At 41.6% G+C, this 18,313-nt stretch overlaps 1 protein-coding gene across 3 annotated transcripts in view; it reads left to right on the top strand.

Annotated features, from left to right (window-relative positions):
• LOC133472004 (receptor-type tyrosine-protein phosphatase zeta-like) overlaps window positions 1-18,313 on the top strand; it is a 44,655-nt gene that overhangs the window by 13,792 nt on the left and 12,550 nt on the right. For all 3 annotated transcript variants that reach the window (XM_061762232.1, XM_061762231.1, XM_061762230.1), the window contains 2 exons: window positions 5,875-5,940; window positions 17,382-17,561. In XM_061762232.1, coding sequence (XP_061618216.1) covers window positions 5,875-5,940; window positions 17,382-17,561 — 246 coding nt within the window. The remainder of the gene's footprint in view (window positions 1-5,874; window positions 5,941-17,381; window positions 17,562-18,313) is intronic.

Genomic DNA, 18,313 nt, shown 5'->3' with positions numbered 1-18,313 from the left:
GAGCGTGTGTTGCTTTCCGACCGCACAAAATCATAGAGAAAATCTTTTTTTCATGGCCAAAGGCCCAAAGTATTAGGATGCAGGACCGCTCCACTGAACGGATGCAGGATTACTAATCGCACACACGCACACGCACAGTATTTTCTCAGTTTGTGCCAAGCAGATGGGATTGGTGCATCTCACTGCTCAGACTAGGCAGGCAGATTAGTGCGCCACACAAGTGAGGTGAACACGTGCACTCATGTGGGTGAATCAAAGCACTGCGCCTGCATGCACAGAAAACACACATTGTCTATGTATGTTTGTCATAACATATTTGCATAGATCATTTATGATTACTTTGATAATCAGATATAAACTATTCTAGTCTGTTAAGATTTGTCCACCTCGCCTGGTTTCCAATTTAAGAGCAGTCAAGAAGAATACAACCCATCAAAAATATCTTAGCTGCAGGAAGTAAGCTTCTTCATCCTTTTACACCTGACTTGAACACCAACCGGAGGTGAAAAGGCGTAATGGCAAATGGTTTGTGGAAGAACTACATTTCTCTTGCCCTTTTGATGCTACTGACAGATATTTTACCAAAGATTTAACATGTAAGCAGGCAAGCTTACACATTGACCTTCTGTTGTCAGGGAAAGATTATTCGGGAATTAGTTAAGTGACATGAGAATAATGACATCCAACTCGCGGCACGGTAGACGACTGGTTAGAGCGTCTGCCTCACAATTATGAGGACCGGGGTTCAATCCCCGGTCCCGGCTGTGTGGAGTTTGCATGTTCTCTCCGTGCCTGTGTGGGTTTTCTCCGGGCGTTCTGGTTTCCTCCCACATCCCAAGAAACATGCATGGTAGGTTAATTGACAACTCGAAATTGCCCGTAGGTGTGAATGTGAGTGAGAATGGTTGTTTGTTTGTATGTGCCCTGCGATTGGCTGGCAACCAGTTCAGGGTGTACCCCGCCTCCTGCCCGATGATAGTTGGGATAGGCTCCGGCATGCCCTCGACCCTAGTGAGGAGAAGCGGCTCAGAAAATGGATGGATGGAGATGTCAATAAAAAATGTCATCAGTCCGAAGATTTGTATATCAGTTACAAATATAAACAGCCAACATATAAAGTGGAAAATGGGCCAAAGATTGAGAGATTGGTGATTTAAAGTGGCTATCAAAAGTCTACACACGCCTGTTCAAATGCTAGGTTTTTGTGATGTTAAAAAATGAAACCAAGATAAGTTATTTCAAAACCTTTTCCACCATGACTGTGAACTAGAACGCGTACAACTCAATTGAAACTTTTTTCTTAAAAATCTGTTTGATAGGGGAAATGATAAACAACTCAAATAATGTGGTTGCAGAACTGTGCACACCCTCTTATAACTGGGATGTGGCTTTGTTAAATGGGAGTCCCCACACACCTGCCACCATTTAACATGCCTGTGATTAATCCTAAATAGAGTTCAGCTGTTCGAGTAGGCTCTTCCTGATGTATATCTTTTTTTATCAGTTTCTAGCAGACGCCTCAAAAGGTTTTGTGCTAACACTGACACTCTTTGGGGTCTAATTATTTATTTTGCATAGCTGCCTTTAATATAATTTCTGGAGCTTATTTATTTGGCCACATAAAACATATGTCTAGTAGTTGTCCGATTTGGTTGCAAATCCAAAGGATTAAAAGCCAAATTGTTGTCAAAACAAGTGTGGCGTAAACCTATGGATTTATTTTATATTTCTTTGCAAGCAAGGGAATTAATGTGTGTCAATGTTAGTTTTTGTCTGGAGCAGCTCTTTTTTTTTTTTTTTTAAGAAGAAAGGGTTGAACTTTAAAAGCAAAACTCACGGCGCTTCAAATAGAGGGAATTGTAGGGAAAAGCCAAGCTTTCATTATGTGTCGTGTCAGCCTGTCTGAGTATTTATTCATGTCTTACCCTTGCCTTTTATTAATCCTGCTGTAGTTCACTATGCAGTAAGAGAGTGCACTATTGATTTTTCCTCATCCTTAGAAATCAAGATTACAATAAACACATGCCATGAGTCAGTGTTTACTATTGCATGGTACAGATTCCACCAGCAACTACACAAATATTGCATGTAGGTACAGTATGTGTGTGGTGGTAAAGCAATGCAAAGGTAAAATATCAAAAAGGTTTTGGTTTAATGAGACTGCTGTGTTGTCAAACGACAGAAGGGCAATGCGTTGTACTCCATATGTCTGCAAATAACGGGGTGTTACATTACACTCTGTCTTTGGATGTATGTGTGTGTGCACACACGTGCAGCTGTCCAACTGTATTACCACCTCACACAGGGCCCAAAACTCTCACGGTCACATCACACACACACACACACACACACACACACACACACACACGGATCCCAGTGATAAGCTTGTCTTCTTGGGTTTTAAATTGCAGCTTTTAATGCTGCCCAGGGCTCGTGGAACAATGTACGGTTTATTTAAACCTCCACTGTCCTCCACTTAACATAAAGCCTGATCCCATTAACTGGCTCCTTCTGCTGCTGGACCTGAGTGTGAGAGAGATGAAGAGACGAACAGTAAATGTCTACGGCCGCCCTATCAGCAGGCCACAAATGGATTGCAATGGCCTCTCAAAGTTTGCATCTCGTATGAGGTGATTAATGATCGTTAAAAAGTCATATTAAATCCGCATAATATCTAGTTTTGTGGCTGTTCAAACTTCATTTTCAATATGTCAGTCGAAACACGTGTGAAGTCTTAAGAGATATGCTGGCCTTGTAAGGCAGAGAATTGTCACCACGAAACAAACTCGCAGCATTTCCTTACATTTCTCGTACACTTTTGCATTCACTGTTTAATGCCAGCTTTGGAAGTGACTGTAAGGTTTCCCTCAACTCGTGTTCCTCTTAATTGTTTATATAATTCTTATTATTATGACTAAGGCATACATTTAACCAACTGTCACTGAACACAGCTGAATGCCTTACAAGTTGAAGCTTGTCCCGCCTGAGACATGTTGCCCTTGGATTAGTGTGTGAGACCCTCTGGTGAGAAGGCGTTTTATGATACACAGAAGTCCTGTCTTCATCTACATTTGTCTCGGAATGCCACTCGGTATGTTTCTATACCGATAGATATGTGTTGGAGTACGAAGAAGGAGCTAAATCATTGTGCAAGAACCCGTGACAAATGAACAAACCTACCTATGCTTGTCATGAATGTACTTTAATCCCGATGAGGTACAAGTTCATTTGAGTAGTTTTGTATTTATATATTGTATTTTTGTCAATGATGGTGACGTACGGTTCGTTTAAATGATAAGGCTCTAGGAAAACTAAATAGGATGACTTGGTATTTGGGGTTCTTTTAATGGGACAACACTAAATCAGTTTGGGCCGTTATAAAGGAAGCCGACGGACAAGTGCCTCATTGGAAGGATTTGGGCTAAATCAGCCTCCAGGAGTCCGCTAATCCAGCACTGTTCTATTCGTTAGATTTCTGATGAGACAGGCTCGATTATCCCATAATTATCAACATTCCTCCTTGCAGCATCTTCACACAGCCTGCTCTAATGGGAATCCAGTAGGATTTTGGACATAAACGTACTCCGCTGTAAGTAGTGGAAAGCAGGCTGATTTCATTCGATTTTTATGAATGTAAAATGTCCATAGAATGTCGTAAAGTTTACAAAGAGCTTAACTTTCAGCATGATTTAACATTAAATTCATGCTTAGCTTTACACCACTTCGTTCAAAATTATGTCATCCAGAAACTACATTCTGTCCAATGCACATACAGTACGAGATGTGAATTTTCAATTACAAGCTTTGAGGTTCACAAACTGCAGGAGGCCAGCTAAGCCCCAATCGCCAATTGATTGAAAAGAGCCGGCATGCGTCCATCTGTTGTGAGGTAACCTACGCACTACTTTTCAGCTCATCTTCAAGAAAACGAAATAATCATGTAATTCTCAGCACATTTCCATGTTATTTATTTTTTAAATGGTATTATTCAATGGGCTTTGAAACTGTGATCTAAACTAAATAATTTGAGAGAAAAGGGTACGGGGAACATGATCCAAGCCCCGCAAGGGGAATACTGTACCATAAAGAATGAAACATAACACTGATATATGAAAAAATCTGAAACTAAACCAATGTGACTGGCCTTTCTTAGGCGTGTCATATGAGATAACATCAAAACAATTTAACCATTGTTTTCTTATTTTCAACCATAAAACTTGGGTCATTCAGACTTTAACGAGGAGGAATAATAGTGAGATAAGTGAATGAGGGCACAATAAAAGAGAGAAGAAAAAAAGTAGCTGCAGGCTTGTAGCATCAGTAATTGCCTCATTAACATCCCACAGCCGTGTTTCAGGTAATGTGTTCTTTGCGGCGAACACACCAATGAGGCCAATTATGACCTGTTGTTTCAGTTTTAACCTCTAATATGATTGTAATTTAAAGGTGGAACAGTAATGCAATACATTCTTCATCTACATTCAATGCACACACAATCGATGTTGTATGTACGGCGTGACAACGAGGTGCTCTAAAGTGGTCATGATACCCCAAAGCCCCGGTCCACACGCTGTCGGAATTTGACCATTTTTATACATTTTTACCCCCCTTGTGCTGCTTCCGCCTTTCTCACCGTGGCGTGCGCGCACTCACAGCCAACAACGGGCGCTCCAAAGTAGCTACACCAACGGACTATCTCAAGGGCGTTTTCGGGGTGTAGCCATGGCTAGCTAACTAACTTCACGTCGCAATTCCGCCTGACGACCGCTGATATGAACGAAGGCCCTTAAGTTCTTCTATATGTGGGAGGGATGACTCATGCCGGACTCCAAAGTGCACCACGTAGCGGCATCTTAGCCACGCCCAGAAAATTTGGAAAAACCAAATGGTGAAAAACAGTTTAATGCTATCTCTCCATAATTGAGTAGTACATATTTCCCAGTCTTTGAACATGTTTTCAGCAATTCTCTTCAAACATCTATTTAGGAATAAATCCCTGAATTTACTGTGAAACTAACAAAGATGTGAGTTAAAACAGTCGTGATGTGCAACATTAAATCCCCCGTGGCCACAGCTGCATCAGGGTCTCCTGAATATGCATTTATGCAGATGATTTTACACATGATACACAAGAGCCTTCTTTACCGTATGCATGCAGGGTAGGTGCATTTTTAAAAAGTACTAATAAGCAGCTCAGAAGTGATTTTAGTGTTATAAGTGCACCCTGTTTATGCTATCTTTTTTTGTAATTTAGTTTTTATTTTAATCTTGCTGTGGTAAACAATAGGATTATGCTGACTACATGTTGAGGATATGATGGTAGTTGCCTCTGACCTAAATTTGACTGTGCTTGAGGGCTTGGAAGTTGGAAGGCAGGTCTGCACAGAGTGAAAGAAAAAGGGATTCTGTTTTGTTCACCTTATTTTTGATTTATTCATGTTTATGTGGCACCCCACTGCATAATTCAGGCATCAGTAATCACTATCCCATTTTGCTATTCTCATGATGTTGACCCTTCCTTCTCCTCTGTCATTTTCATGCCATGACTCAACTAATTTGTCTACTTCCTCATGCTCTTCCCTACAGTGACATAATGAAATGGCCCCAAGTATCACAGTGGATGCAGCAGGGTGCATCTATTGAATTCAAAATGTAGCTCAAGCATACTTTGTCCGATTATGTATGCTGCCTGCATGATTCTCTGTCTGCTACCTAATAATATACTACATTAGTTTTATTACCTTAGTGGCATTCTCACAAATAAAACAGTCTTTACATTTTCTAGTTTTCTAGATATTTGTGTGTGTATAGGATGATTTAAAAAAACAACAACAACAAAAAAACATTAACAAGCCTACTTTCTTTTTTCTGCAGTCGGAACAGTGGAACCTTTCCGAAACTTGAAGAAACTCCAAGAAGATATCGACTGGTCGTACACAGGTATGTACCAGTTGGAATAAATAGATAGCAGGCCTTTAGTCAATAATGTAAAAATACATTTAAAACCATCTTCAGAATTGCGTACAATACAGGCTTCTGCATGAAACACCACCTATGAAAATAGGTTGTGTGCCACCAGGTCCAAATTGTCAGCGTCCACACCGTTCCTGACAAGTGAATAAACACATACTGACATTTAAGGTTGAAAAATCCCTTGATCTGTTCCAACATTTGAAAACATCCAACAGTGACATAAAGCTCCGGTGACAAGCCCAGCGTATGTCAGTCTCAGATCACTTGATCTGTAGGAATTACTTTATCTGTCAACATCTCCCATAGGAGAGCCTTGATCTGCCTCGGGCCATATGCTCAGATGACTGCAGCTAACTCAGCATGGAGCCCTGCTGCGCTAAGCTGTGCAGAAACAAGAGTGGTCAGAGGCAGACAAATAATAGTAGTGGTCCCGGTGGGGGAGATTATGGCCTCTTACTGGTAAAGGAGAATCGGGTGGAGTGATCAGTCTGAAGGGGTCAGCACTGGGCTAATGGAGGGCTGTTAAACGTATTAACCCCTCATGGATTTCTCGCGATAACTGGCACATTTGATGGCTACATTTAGTGACAAACAACACACATTCATTGTGTAACCTGTAGCACCACTATTTCTACCTGTTCTAATTAATATAGGATGGGCTCCTTGGTTGATTTGCAATGTAAAGATGACACTTTAAAAGCACAATATAATCCCTTTCCGAGCTGAAACTCTTTTTATCCCTCCATACCCCCCCTACACACACAAACACACTCACACACACTGAATGCACATTACAGGGCTTAGAGATCAACTGATTATAATTTAGTGGTCACAAGGTCAGAACAGCTCAAGAATATACAGACTGTTCAAGGCAAAAGGTCATTAAAATATATATATATTTAAATGCTTAGGATATAATTCTAATAATATTCTAATAATATTCATTGACTTACTACGAAGGATTGAACCAATTAGTTGACAATTCAACGAGTCCACTTTACAACTAAGCATTGACATTAGTGGTTTTGGCGTCTCGACCTCCAATCAGCCAATTTACAGAGGACTTTCGACTCGTCTGTCGTCGGCGAAAGATAATCCGCTGGCCTATGCAGCTCTATAGAGCAGCATAATGTCCAACCAACATGGCGACACAGTCTTCATACATCTGCACGGGTCTGAGAGTATGAAAATAAGATGGTTGTGGATGAGAATAGCTGTTAGCCTCACTAGCTTTGGCGGAACACAGGATGAGACCGGCTCGTTGAATTGAAAAGCATTCGCAGGGCTTCCGCTACATACAACAACCACATTTAGTGTATGGTGAGTTGTATTTTTAATCAATTATTTGTCAAAATATGTCTTCATGTGAAACCGGTCCGTGGCAGAAAAAAATGTTGGGGACTGCTGTTATGTGTTGAAAATATCAATGAAATCACTGATTAATCAACTTGGACTCGATTTTCATCACATCATAGTCGACCCCCCCCCCGCCCCCCCAAAAAAACACATATACTTGAAGCATGAAGTTGCTGAGATTCCCACATGTAAATTTGGTTTATTTGGCTTGTTGGCAATCTCTTCCGCCAGACTTGTTTCCCTCATTTTACAGATTGTTTTCTTCGCTCTGTCAAATCTTTCCAATCAGCTCTCAGGCACACACGGTCCATTTGTCAAAGAGTGACAATGTTTTTGTTTCGCGGTGTGCCTTCTCTTCCTCACTTAGTTCAATTTGTAGTCTTATTTTGGGGGGTGCACTTGCTTGTTTGCCGCACTGCACTCGTCATTCTGTCTCGCCTCTGATGTTCATCATCACACGGGAAGGCAGTTAGTGTAGCTTCACTGAAACTGGAGACATTCCTGCCAGATGTGTGTGTGTCTGCGTGCGTGCGTGTGTGTGCATGTGTGTGTGTGAGTGTGTGTGTGCGCGCGTGCGTGTGTTCTGGTCACAATCCGGTCTTTCTGAGCAGCTCTGTTCCCTCGCCCTGTGCTGTTCACTGAGCCGTGAGTAAGAACATTAACATGTGAAAGAAGCGCACTTCATTGTGAGGCACCACGCACTTCTTTTTGGAAAGGGTAGGGGTGAGGTTCATGATAAAATAAAATGAAATATGTGGAAAAGGGTGCAAGAGAGTAATTGACAGATGTGAAAATACCAGTCAACTTAACTTCTTTACTGTTAGTCTTATAAGTTAAAATCACACCTTGATAAACTACTAAAAAATTTTACAGCCTGTTTCGGCAGCAAACAAATTACACCTTATGGTGTAATAAATGTAAAATCTATTCCACCTCCATGCTTTAAGACGCAACATAACTTTAAGTGTTATTATCTGTCACATTGTAGACCAAATTCTTCGTGGTAAAAAAATCCACTCATCATAACCATCCATAGTCTGTGTATTTTCATAAAGAATGCTTTCTTTGAATGGTTAATATGGGGACTGCTGGAGCTGCTTCCATGTGGAAGGAAAGCATTAAAATGTTCGTCACTGACGCCCACAGGGCTTTTTCCATGTCTCACACTTAATGCTTGCTTCTTCAGACCACACATCCCTCTCGGTCACCTCTGTGTATATTTGTGTCACACCAGAGGGAATACATTGGATTCATAGTTATCCATCCAGTTTTTTGCCAGGACTCTGTCAAGTCTGGCCACTTAGCTGGAAAACCAGTGTCAACACAAGAGATGACTGCTGTTAACTGTCTTTTTATTAGTTTATTTCCGACCAAAAACGACTGTTTTGGAAACCCGTAGTGTTATCTTGCTACCTTCCATCACAAGCTGAGATGAACATATACAGAAGTCTCTGAATATGTACCGAGCCATTTTTGACAATGAGCTATTATTAAGAAATCAAAGTTAAAGTAATCCTCCACAGTTCACTAGTCACAAATTCACCTATTGGTGTTTTATTTCTACCGAGCCTAATCCCAATGTAAAACTCGTTTGCATTTTGGTGTTCTTTCTGAAACACGTTAATATGCGTCTAAATAGGAAAGTAGTACAGTAATTGGTCCAAGGAATTATGGTGAAGTTATACATCTAGACTGAGCTTTGTATGTCGGGGAGGATCTAAGTATAGTCTGGGTTATTATGGAGAGTCTTCGCAGCATGTGCATGTAATAATGTAACATGAGTTAGAAATCATATTAGTCTTTTGAGATCATAGTTTGACGTATATTTACAGTTTACACTATTAATATAGGCAATTGTAAAAAAAAATTGTGGGGGAGATTAATTACAGTTTTTCGCTATTCCCAGCACGTATGTTAATTAACATTGTCATTGGAATCCTATTGTTCTGTTAATTAATTTGTATGGTCCAAATGTGGTAAGGTATATCACAATGAAAAAAACTGGAGGATTCCCAGTGGAATACGTTGTTGTCTACAACCATTCACGGTTGTGGTGCATAACCATTTTGTTATTCTCATCATTCCTGATATGACTGTTAATTCAATTTGACTTTTTGAACAAACTTTCTCTTCCTTCATGTTCTACTCATCATCGTCCCTGGTGGCCCTGGGATCCTTCTGCCTGGAGGATACCTCCGGGCTCCCATCTGTTCTGTTTGCATGTGTTAGCATGCAAGTGTGCACTCTGATTATCCATAGCAAGGCAATGGCATGCATCATATTGTCCAAATATCTCATATAACAAAACTACTACTACTACATCTATTTTTCCCTGTGTGATTTTATTGCATCAACAGCCAATTATAAAAGCTCTGAAAAATTGTGTTGTATTGGTTTGAATAGTAATACTGAGTAGCTTAAAACAGCCTATTCTTTGCCTCTTCTTTCTGCTGCTGTCTCTCTTCTCTTGCGCCTAAAGATTCATCGCCACTGGCAACGCGAGCTTCAAAACTCCGCTTGCGCTTGATCCCATGATCACATGGAAATGCACATAGATTTTTGATATGGATATTTCAACAAGTTCTGCATTTCCCGCGCAGCGACTTGAGAGCGTTAGAAAGAAAAGTGGACTGTGGCAGTATACCGCCACAGGGTTTGTTCACATATGATCGCATTTAAAGTTTACTCTCATTCACTGCTGAACTGTGCAGAAGCTTCCAAGAAAACATCCTGCATTTCTCTTGCAGTTGCACATTTCACTAACAAGCAGCTCGGAGGGAGAAATCACTTATATGAATAAAATGAGCTGAATGACTGGCCAGATGTCAACCATAATATGCCCACAATACATTTTTTAGTCATATACTTTGAAGGTTCAGCTTTTCGGAATGATTGTGTTGTGTTAGAGGAAGAACCTAAAATCTTTTGCATAATATCCAAGCCAAAATCATTGTAATCCATAATATACAAGAATACATCTTTGATACTTTTTGTTGTTGTTTTCTTAAATTGGGTGGCCGACTGGTTAGCACATCTGCCTCACACTTCTGGGGACCGGGGTACAAATCCTGGCCCCACCTGTGTGGAGTTTGCATGTTCTCCCCATGCCTGGGTGGGTTTTCTCCGGGCACTCCGGTTTCCTCCCACATCCCTAAAACATGCGTGGTAGGTTGATTGAAGACTCTAAATTGCCCCGAGGTGTGATTGTGAGTGCAAATGGTTGTTTGTTTCTATGTGCCCTGCGATTGGCTGGCGACCGGTTCAGGGTGTACCCCGCCTCCCGCCCAAAGATAGCTGGGATAGGCTCCAGCAGCCCGCGACCCTAGTGAGGATAAGCCATAAAGAAAATGGATGGATAGATGGATGGGTTTTTCCTCATTTTAATTCATGGTTTTTTTTCTCTGTCAATCGGTAATCGCTTTGTGAGGATTACAAACTGTTGTGTCAAATCAGGCAAAAGGCCAGCATATTCATATTCTTCCAACTGTAGTTGCATCTGTTAGTTCCCCTGTCTGCCTTTCAGTAGGCACCACCAGACAAACAAGCCAAATTATTTGGATGAAACTCTCTGCAGGGCTGCAGCATGGGCCCAGGAAGCAGCAAGCCAATTTGGGTCAGATCTGTTTAACGTAGTGAAAACAGTTTTTTCCTTCCTCCTACATTGGCTAGTGTAGGAGTACTGATGTGATGTGATGTACTGACCTCAGACCAGCGTTCACAGCTGGAGCCTGCAGCGCTCCACTTTGCTCTGTTAATTTGTTTCCAAATACAAGCTGCCAAAACTGTTTGAAAGCCATTCGGCTTTGTTGGCTTCAGCGAGGATGCTCTTTGAAATAGACTGACAGAGAGTTGACGCGGTGCAAGGCTCTCATTGTGCCAGCATAAATGGGACCAACCCGTCAACTTCGTTTGACCAGAATTTGCATGAAGGCATAGATAATTTTAAATGAATGCCAACAGTGCAAAGTCCCCTGATTGTATCCGAGTGGAAGTAACAATATTTACAGTGCATCTGGAAGGTATTCCAATTGCTTCACTTTTCCCATATTTTGTTACGTTACTGCTAAAACGATGAATCAAATAACTCGAGGAATTCAGTTGCAAATGCATAAAAGTTGGAGCAAAATCTCTGCCTCGATGCGCAATAGTGATCATTTTTCCACAGACAATGTCCAAAGTTTGGGATCATTTCATTAAAAAATAGGATAAAGTGCAATTGCAAGTGAAACTAACTAACGTACCACAGCAGCACGTCTATGATAAGCAACACAACGTATCGATGTTTGCTCATTTAATGTAGCCTACCACGATAAGTTAGAATGTATTGCAATGCCCCTACAAGACAGACATAGCCGCCAGTGGACTTTCAATCATCCTATTGAACAAACTGGGAAAAATAAACACATCATAAGCACATTATTACACAAGCTGCTATAGCCACAACCGATGCCCAGGCACCCAACAGTTAGTCGGTAGACTAATTGATTCTAAAAATATTTGATAGGCGCATGATTAGGACTAATACCATTAAATGACTGTGCCCCCATCCAATCTGATGAGAATTTGAGAGGTTCCGCAAATAGAGCAAGGCAAAACTGCCCCAAAGACAGGTGTGCCAAGCTCATCATTACTGTACAGATTGAAAAACTTGAGGCTGTACTTGCAGCCAAGGTACATCAACAAAGTATTGAGCAAAGGCTGTGAATACCTAGGTATGTACATGGAATCTTTCAGTTTAAATAAAAAAATACTTCCTAAAGGCACTGTACATCTACCAGAATCAAGGAGCAATCTCTGAATGGTTTGGCTTATTGTTGGAATTGTGTTGATTGTTCTCCAACCCTCTCTGTTTCTTTGCTTTTTTCATGGTTATCAACTCACTCAACTCAAAAACATACAGTAGCTGTGGTCCATGATTAGCAGGCACTGAATCAAACTGATTGAAAGTTGCAGCCAGTAGACCACTGCCACAAAAATGTACCACCCGCTCAGCCCTAGAATTGTTTTGACAGAACTTAGTTCGCTTATTTGGCAGTGCATTGTCATGTCAGTGCTGTTTCCTTCTGTTGCAATTTTAAGGACTTTCCTGTCTTGTATTCATCATAGATCCCACCTTGAATATTTTAACTGAAAAAGCCCACGAGCTGTTTCGACGGCGTGTTCTCTCCCCGCCTCTGCTGCTGTCTGTTCGTCCGCACGCACATGTTCGCAACTCTCGACCGCTTTCCCAGTCACCAAATACTTGAGGCTGGCCTTTCTTCTGCTCCAGTTGTTAAGTATTCTTGTGAGGCTGCTCCTGGAGCCTCTTTTCAGACGTGGGTTAATGATGGTGAGGTGTGCACATACATGCGCCAGTTCCTTGTGTTCTCGCTTTGCTTTCTTGCATGATACAGTATACGTACTGATACAAGTTGGAAGATTTCATCCTTCTTTTGTGCAAAATGAAATAGAATTATTGCTCAAAGACGAATTCAACGGTTCACCAAGGATTAAACATGAGTCACCTGTAAAATCAAGGAGTTAATGTAGCCAAAAAAAGGTGTTAAAGCCCGTTCAGATGCAGAATTTCCATCTATCCATCCATTTTCTACCGCTTATCTGAGGTCGTGTCGCGGGGGCAGTAACTTTAGCAGGGACGCCCAGACTTCCCTCTCCCCAGCCACTTCATCCAGCTCTTCCGGGGGCATCTCGAGGCGTTCCCAGGCCAGCCGAAATACGTAGTCTCTCCAGCGTGTCCTGGGTCGTCCCCGGGGTCTCCTCCCGGTGGGACGTGCCCGGAACACCTTACCGGGGAGGCGTCCGGGAGGCAGCAGAATCGGTTGCCCCAGCCACCTCATCTGGCTCCTCGTACTCGGAGGAGCAGGGGCTCTACTCTGAGATCCTCCCGGATGACCGAGCTTCTCACCCTATCTCTAAGGGAGAGCCCGGACACCCTGCGGAGGAAACTCATTTTGGCCGCTCGTATCCGGGATCTTTTTCTTTCGATCACGACCCACAGCTTGTGACCATAGGTGAGGGTAGGAACATAGATCGACCGGTAAATCGAGAGCTTCACCTTTCGGCTTAGCTCCTTCTTTACCACAACGGACCGATGCACCGATCCGCCTGTCGATCTCCCGTTCCATTCTTCCCTCACTCGTGAACAAGACCCCAAGATACTTGAACTCCCCCACTTGGGGCAGGATCTCATCCCCGACCCGGAGAGGGCACGCCACCCTTTTCCGGCTGAGGACCATGGTCTCAGATTTGGAGGTGCTGATTTTCATCCCAGCCGCTTCACACTCGGCTGCGAACTGCTCCAGTGAGAGTTGGAGATCACGGCTTGATGAAGCCAACAGAACCACATCATCTGCAAAAAGCAGAGATGCAATACTGAGGCCACCAAACCGGACCCCTTCTATGCCTCGGCTGCGCCTTGAAATTCTGTCCATAAAAGTTATGAACAGAAAGGGCAGCCTTGGCGGAGTCCAACCCTCACCGGAAACGAGTCCGACTTACTGCCAGATATGCGGACCAAACTCTGACTCCAGTCGCACAGGGGGTTCGGTAACCCATACTCCCGAAGCACCCCCCACAGGACCCCACGAGGGACACGGTCGAACGCCTTTTCCAAGTCCACAAAACGCATATAGACTGGTTGGGCGAACTCCCATGCGCCCTCGAAGACCCTGCCGAGGGTGTAGAGCTGGTCCACTGTTCCACGGCCAGGGCGAAAACCCCACTGCTCCTCCTGAATCTGACATTTGACTTCCCGATGGACCCTCCTCTCCAGGACCCCAGAATAGGCCTTACCAGGGAGGCTGAGGAGTGTGATCGCCTGTAGTTGGAACACACTCTCCAGAATTTCCACTGAAGTGAAAGGGACACAGCCCTAATAAGATCATGTGTAAATGTTTCTGATCCGACTGTAAATTGGAAAGATAAAAGTTTAACATTAAAACTTCTCACCATCTATAAAAAAAAAATAGCAAATTTGTTAAAATTGGATAAAAATAAAATAAATAACTTAAAAATAATCTCTTGACACACTGACCAAATCCAGCCCCAAAACCCTAAGCATATTAACAAATGACATGTTAATTAGCTAAATAAGCAGTGAACCCTATCGCTCATCTAATATTCACACATATATTCTTCTGTGTAGTTTTTTTCCCCCTCTTGAGACTTTAAAATGCGAAGCAGAGGAGAAACACTTCCTATAGAGTGTGACATTGCGTCTGTGTGGGTGTGTATCGCTTAGATCATGTCAGCTTTTGGCTCAGTCTTTTATGTCAAACAATGTGTATGTGTGCATGTCTCCCCATGCAGAGGGACTCACATTCATTTTCATGTCTAAAAATGGTTGTAAGCAGACAAAGAAACACTATCTCAAACACATGACCCTGCAACAGCAAGATCATTCTCAATGCTAAAATCTGAAAACCATTTCCTTCGAATTTTAAAGTAAAACAATTCTCTTCTGTCTGATAATCATATTCAAATGTAACATTTTAGTTTAATCAGACATGAACCAAGATGTCAAGTTATTTAAATGCGGCAACGGCTAATTCAAAATGGAAACCTGCAAGCTTGAAAAGAGGTTAAACTTCTTATGCTCTTTCTTTGTGAGTCGATAATTCATATTCAGAAGTTTAGCGTTGGGTTAAACAGCTCCAACAGTGACGTTCTGGCTTTTAATATTTGATCAGTATTCAACTATTTTTTGCCAGTGCTGCGGTAAACCGAAGCAGACAGTCCCGTCCCGTCCCCCCCCCCCCCCCCCCCCCCCCCAAAAAAGTTGAGCCCTACATTATTTAACTTAATAATCTCGCATGTATTTCTGAATGGCTCCCTGGCTCAGCAGGGCAGAACATTTTCAAAGAGGGTGAAATGAGCACTTTTGCACTGCGTGTGTGTACGTGTGCACACCATCCAAGGGAGCCTAATTGGTTAAAGTGTAGGCAGGAAGCGAGAGACGACATTTGAGTCTGTGCAGTTCATTGTCTATCATTAAGCAGGAAAGCACTGTAGGAATTGTGTATATACAGTGATTAGCAAATACAGCTTCTGTGTTTTGCTCCAATTTGGCTTAAGGAAAGCAAATAAACTGAGCACTATTTTCCAATCATAAACTCAATTCCATTCCTACTGTTTAATATCGAAAGGACAAAGCAGCTAACCAAATGAATATAAACTTCTGTATACTGTAGACCAATATGGAACCTGACAAGTACATTGAGGCAACGACTGACCCCACTTACGAGTAAAACAATTTTTTGCTTTGACAAAAATTTAAGATAAAAGCACTGTATGATGGCAGTGATTTGAGCTACAAGCTTGGTCACGGAACAAATTAAACTCTTATCTCAAGGCACCACTGTACTATATTTCAACCAAACACAAAGCTGCATACACTTCACAATGTGAAAAGCTAGAGCCCTATTGATTTTGAACGATGACACTAAATGGCCCAGTGAGCTGAGGTCAAAACAGAACGACGCTCAAATTAGTCCCATTTGAAGCCATGTTTCATCAAACTTGTAGTTATTATTGCTGCCAGAGCAACAACACTATTGATACTGACTGATAAAGTAATTGGGGTTTCAAGGTCATTTCGGTTTGCATGTGTTTTCATCAGAAATCAAATATGAGCTTTGATTTTACAGGCACTACACAGTCTTCCGCCACAGTCATTCCTGTTCATTTCTTCTCTTTATGCTCCACGGAGCCTCATCCTCTTTTATCGTCATTTCTCCGCTCACTACAGCAGAGTGAGCAGAAATGATGAGTGGGCCACCAGAAGGTGGGAATGGGAATGGTAGCTTTCCAAAGTTTTCCTCGTCTTCAGTATTATCATTCTTCTATCCCCTGCGGATACTTCTTATGAACGTAGACGTCAGGGTTATTGAATGTAAATTGCTTATTCATTCTTTTTACTTTCACTACCTGACTGTGAAGACAATCTTAGTGAACCTCATTTTTCCCTCCTCCTTTTTCTCACTACCTAAGCTTGCCATGCTTAATGTTTTTTTTTTTTCTTAAACCATCATTTCGGACTTCATTAAGCATTTCATCATTCATATCGGCTCCAACTACCGGAGACAAATTCCTTGTGTGTTTTTTGGACATACTTGGCAAAATAAAGATGATTCTGATTCTGATAAATCATCACCACAATAATAAATAAACATTGAATACTAAATACCTCATGCTATATGCCACAGATGTTACAACACTGGACCCATGTTAACAGTGTACTCCTTTAGTCTGCATCCACTCTTGAGCTCCGTATTCCCCGTTGCGGTTCTGATGCAAGCTTTCTCAGATGTTACTTTACCTCCCACACTGCTGGTTCTATTAGTTTCTGACTGACAGTAGTTCTATGTGAATTTTGAATCTGGTGTGATGTTTTAGTTTTATTTTGAGGGGGGGGGGCTGGCAGAGTAGGACGTGTTGCTCAGCTTGCTCAGATTTACATCACATGCTTGATCACCTTACAAAATGAAATATATTACCGCTCTTCAAGGTTAAATCCACAACGCTCATGCCCTGATTGAATTGATTTAAGGCTCGTTTCTTTTATCTCCATTTTGTACGTGAGATAACATGTTGTATATAGTCGATGCACGCCAGCCAATGTATGTAGATGTTTTATGAATCGATCAGCACAATTCGTCATGAGTAAATGACTTACATTAGTTGTGTGTTCTGAGTTTGGCTGAAATTTGCTAGTTCTTGTGTTGTTCATTCTGTTCCATTGTTCATGAGAAGAATCACACGCACACATGCCACATATCTATGATTCAATAGAATTCATACTACGCACTTTAAAAAGACATTTACTTATCTGCACTTGCAGAACATCGATGCATGTCGACAGTGAGCGAAAGGCCTGCCATCATGAATAAACAATGCTGCTGCCCACACACATCTTAAACATAGATTAGATGCAGCCTGAGGCCAAATCAGCCAAATTCAACCACGACATTGCAAATTTCCACTCATTTGTTGCTCATCTGTTCTGAATATTCCTCTGTTTAACATTATTCAAACCACTTCAAATCTGTGTGCAGGTGCCCTGAACCAGCGTAACTGGGGTAAGAAGTACCCGTCGTGTAACAGCGCCAAACAGTCCCCTGTGGACATCGACGAGACCTTCACGCAGGTTCGACTTCAGTACCAGAATCTGCAACTGGAAGGCTGGGACAGACTCATGGCAGAGTCCACAACTATCCACAACAACGGGAAAACAGGTCTGATGATGATCTTCAATTTTATTTATTTATTTTTTTGAAATAATTACAGCCTGGTTTCTCAAATTGATTGTGACCATGGAGGTAAGGCTTTATTTATTCGTGTGCTGTATACAGACAAAAAGGTATGTACTTGGATGTAATTTTGAATTATATACAGCAGTGATTCCCAACCACTGTGGTGAGAGATCATCAGGTGTCTTGCGGGAAATTATACAATTTCATTTAATTATTCTGAAATGTTTTTTTTTTTTTTTTTACATTTCCTACTAATGACCTAGCGTTTGTTCATCTTTCTATGCCAGTGATGTATAGTGAAAGGCAGAACAATTAAATGATGATGTAGATGGCAGAAGTTACAATTACCCTGCATATTCATCCGTTGCCGTTCATACAAAAGAATAATAACTTTGTGCTCAACTAAACAGGTGTAGATTTCACACCAAGTACATTTTTGAGTAAATTGAGACATCGTCATCATTATTTCAGTATATATACTGTGGCATTTTTGTTTGTTTGTGTGGCGTGAGATTTTTCTAATGTAAAATATGTGCGTTGGCCGGCTCAATAAAACTTGGAAAACGCTAATATACTTTGTACTTTGCAAAGCTCTTAGCCCAGAGTTCTTTTTGGTAATTCACTCTAAAAAAAGGAGGTTTGCTGCCCATTTCAATCAATAGAAATGAATTTGATATCATTCTGTTGCTATAAAACATAACAACTTAATAATCCCTGGATGAGGAAAGAAGCTT

This window comes from Phyllopteryx taeniolatus, chromosome 22, assembly GCF_024500385.1.
Source record: "Phyllopteryx taeniolatus isolate TA_2022b chromosome 22, UOR_Ptae_1.2, whole genome shotgun sequence".
In the NCBI taxonomy this organism is placed as follows: domain Eukaryota; kingdom Metazoa; phylum Chordata; class Actinopteri; order Syngnathiformes; family Syngnathidae; genus Phyllopteryx; species Phyllopteryx taeniolatus.
This window is presented reverse-complemented; position numbering and strand designations above follow the sequence as displayed.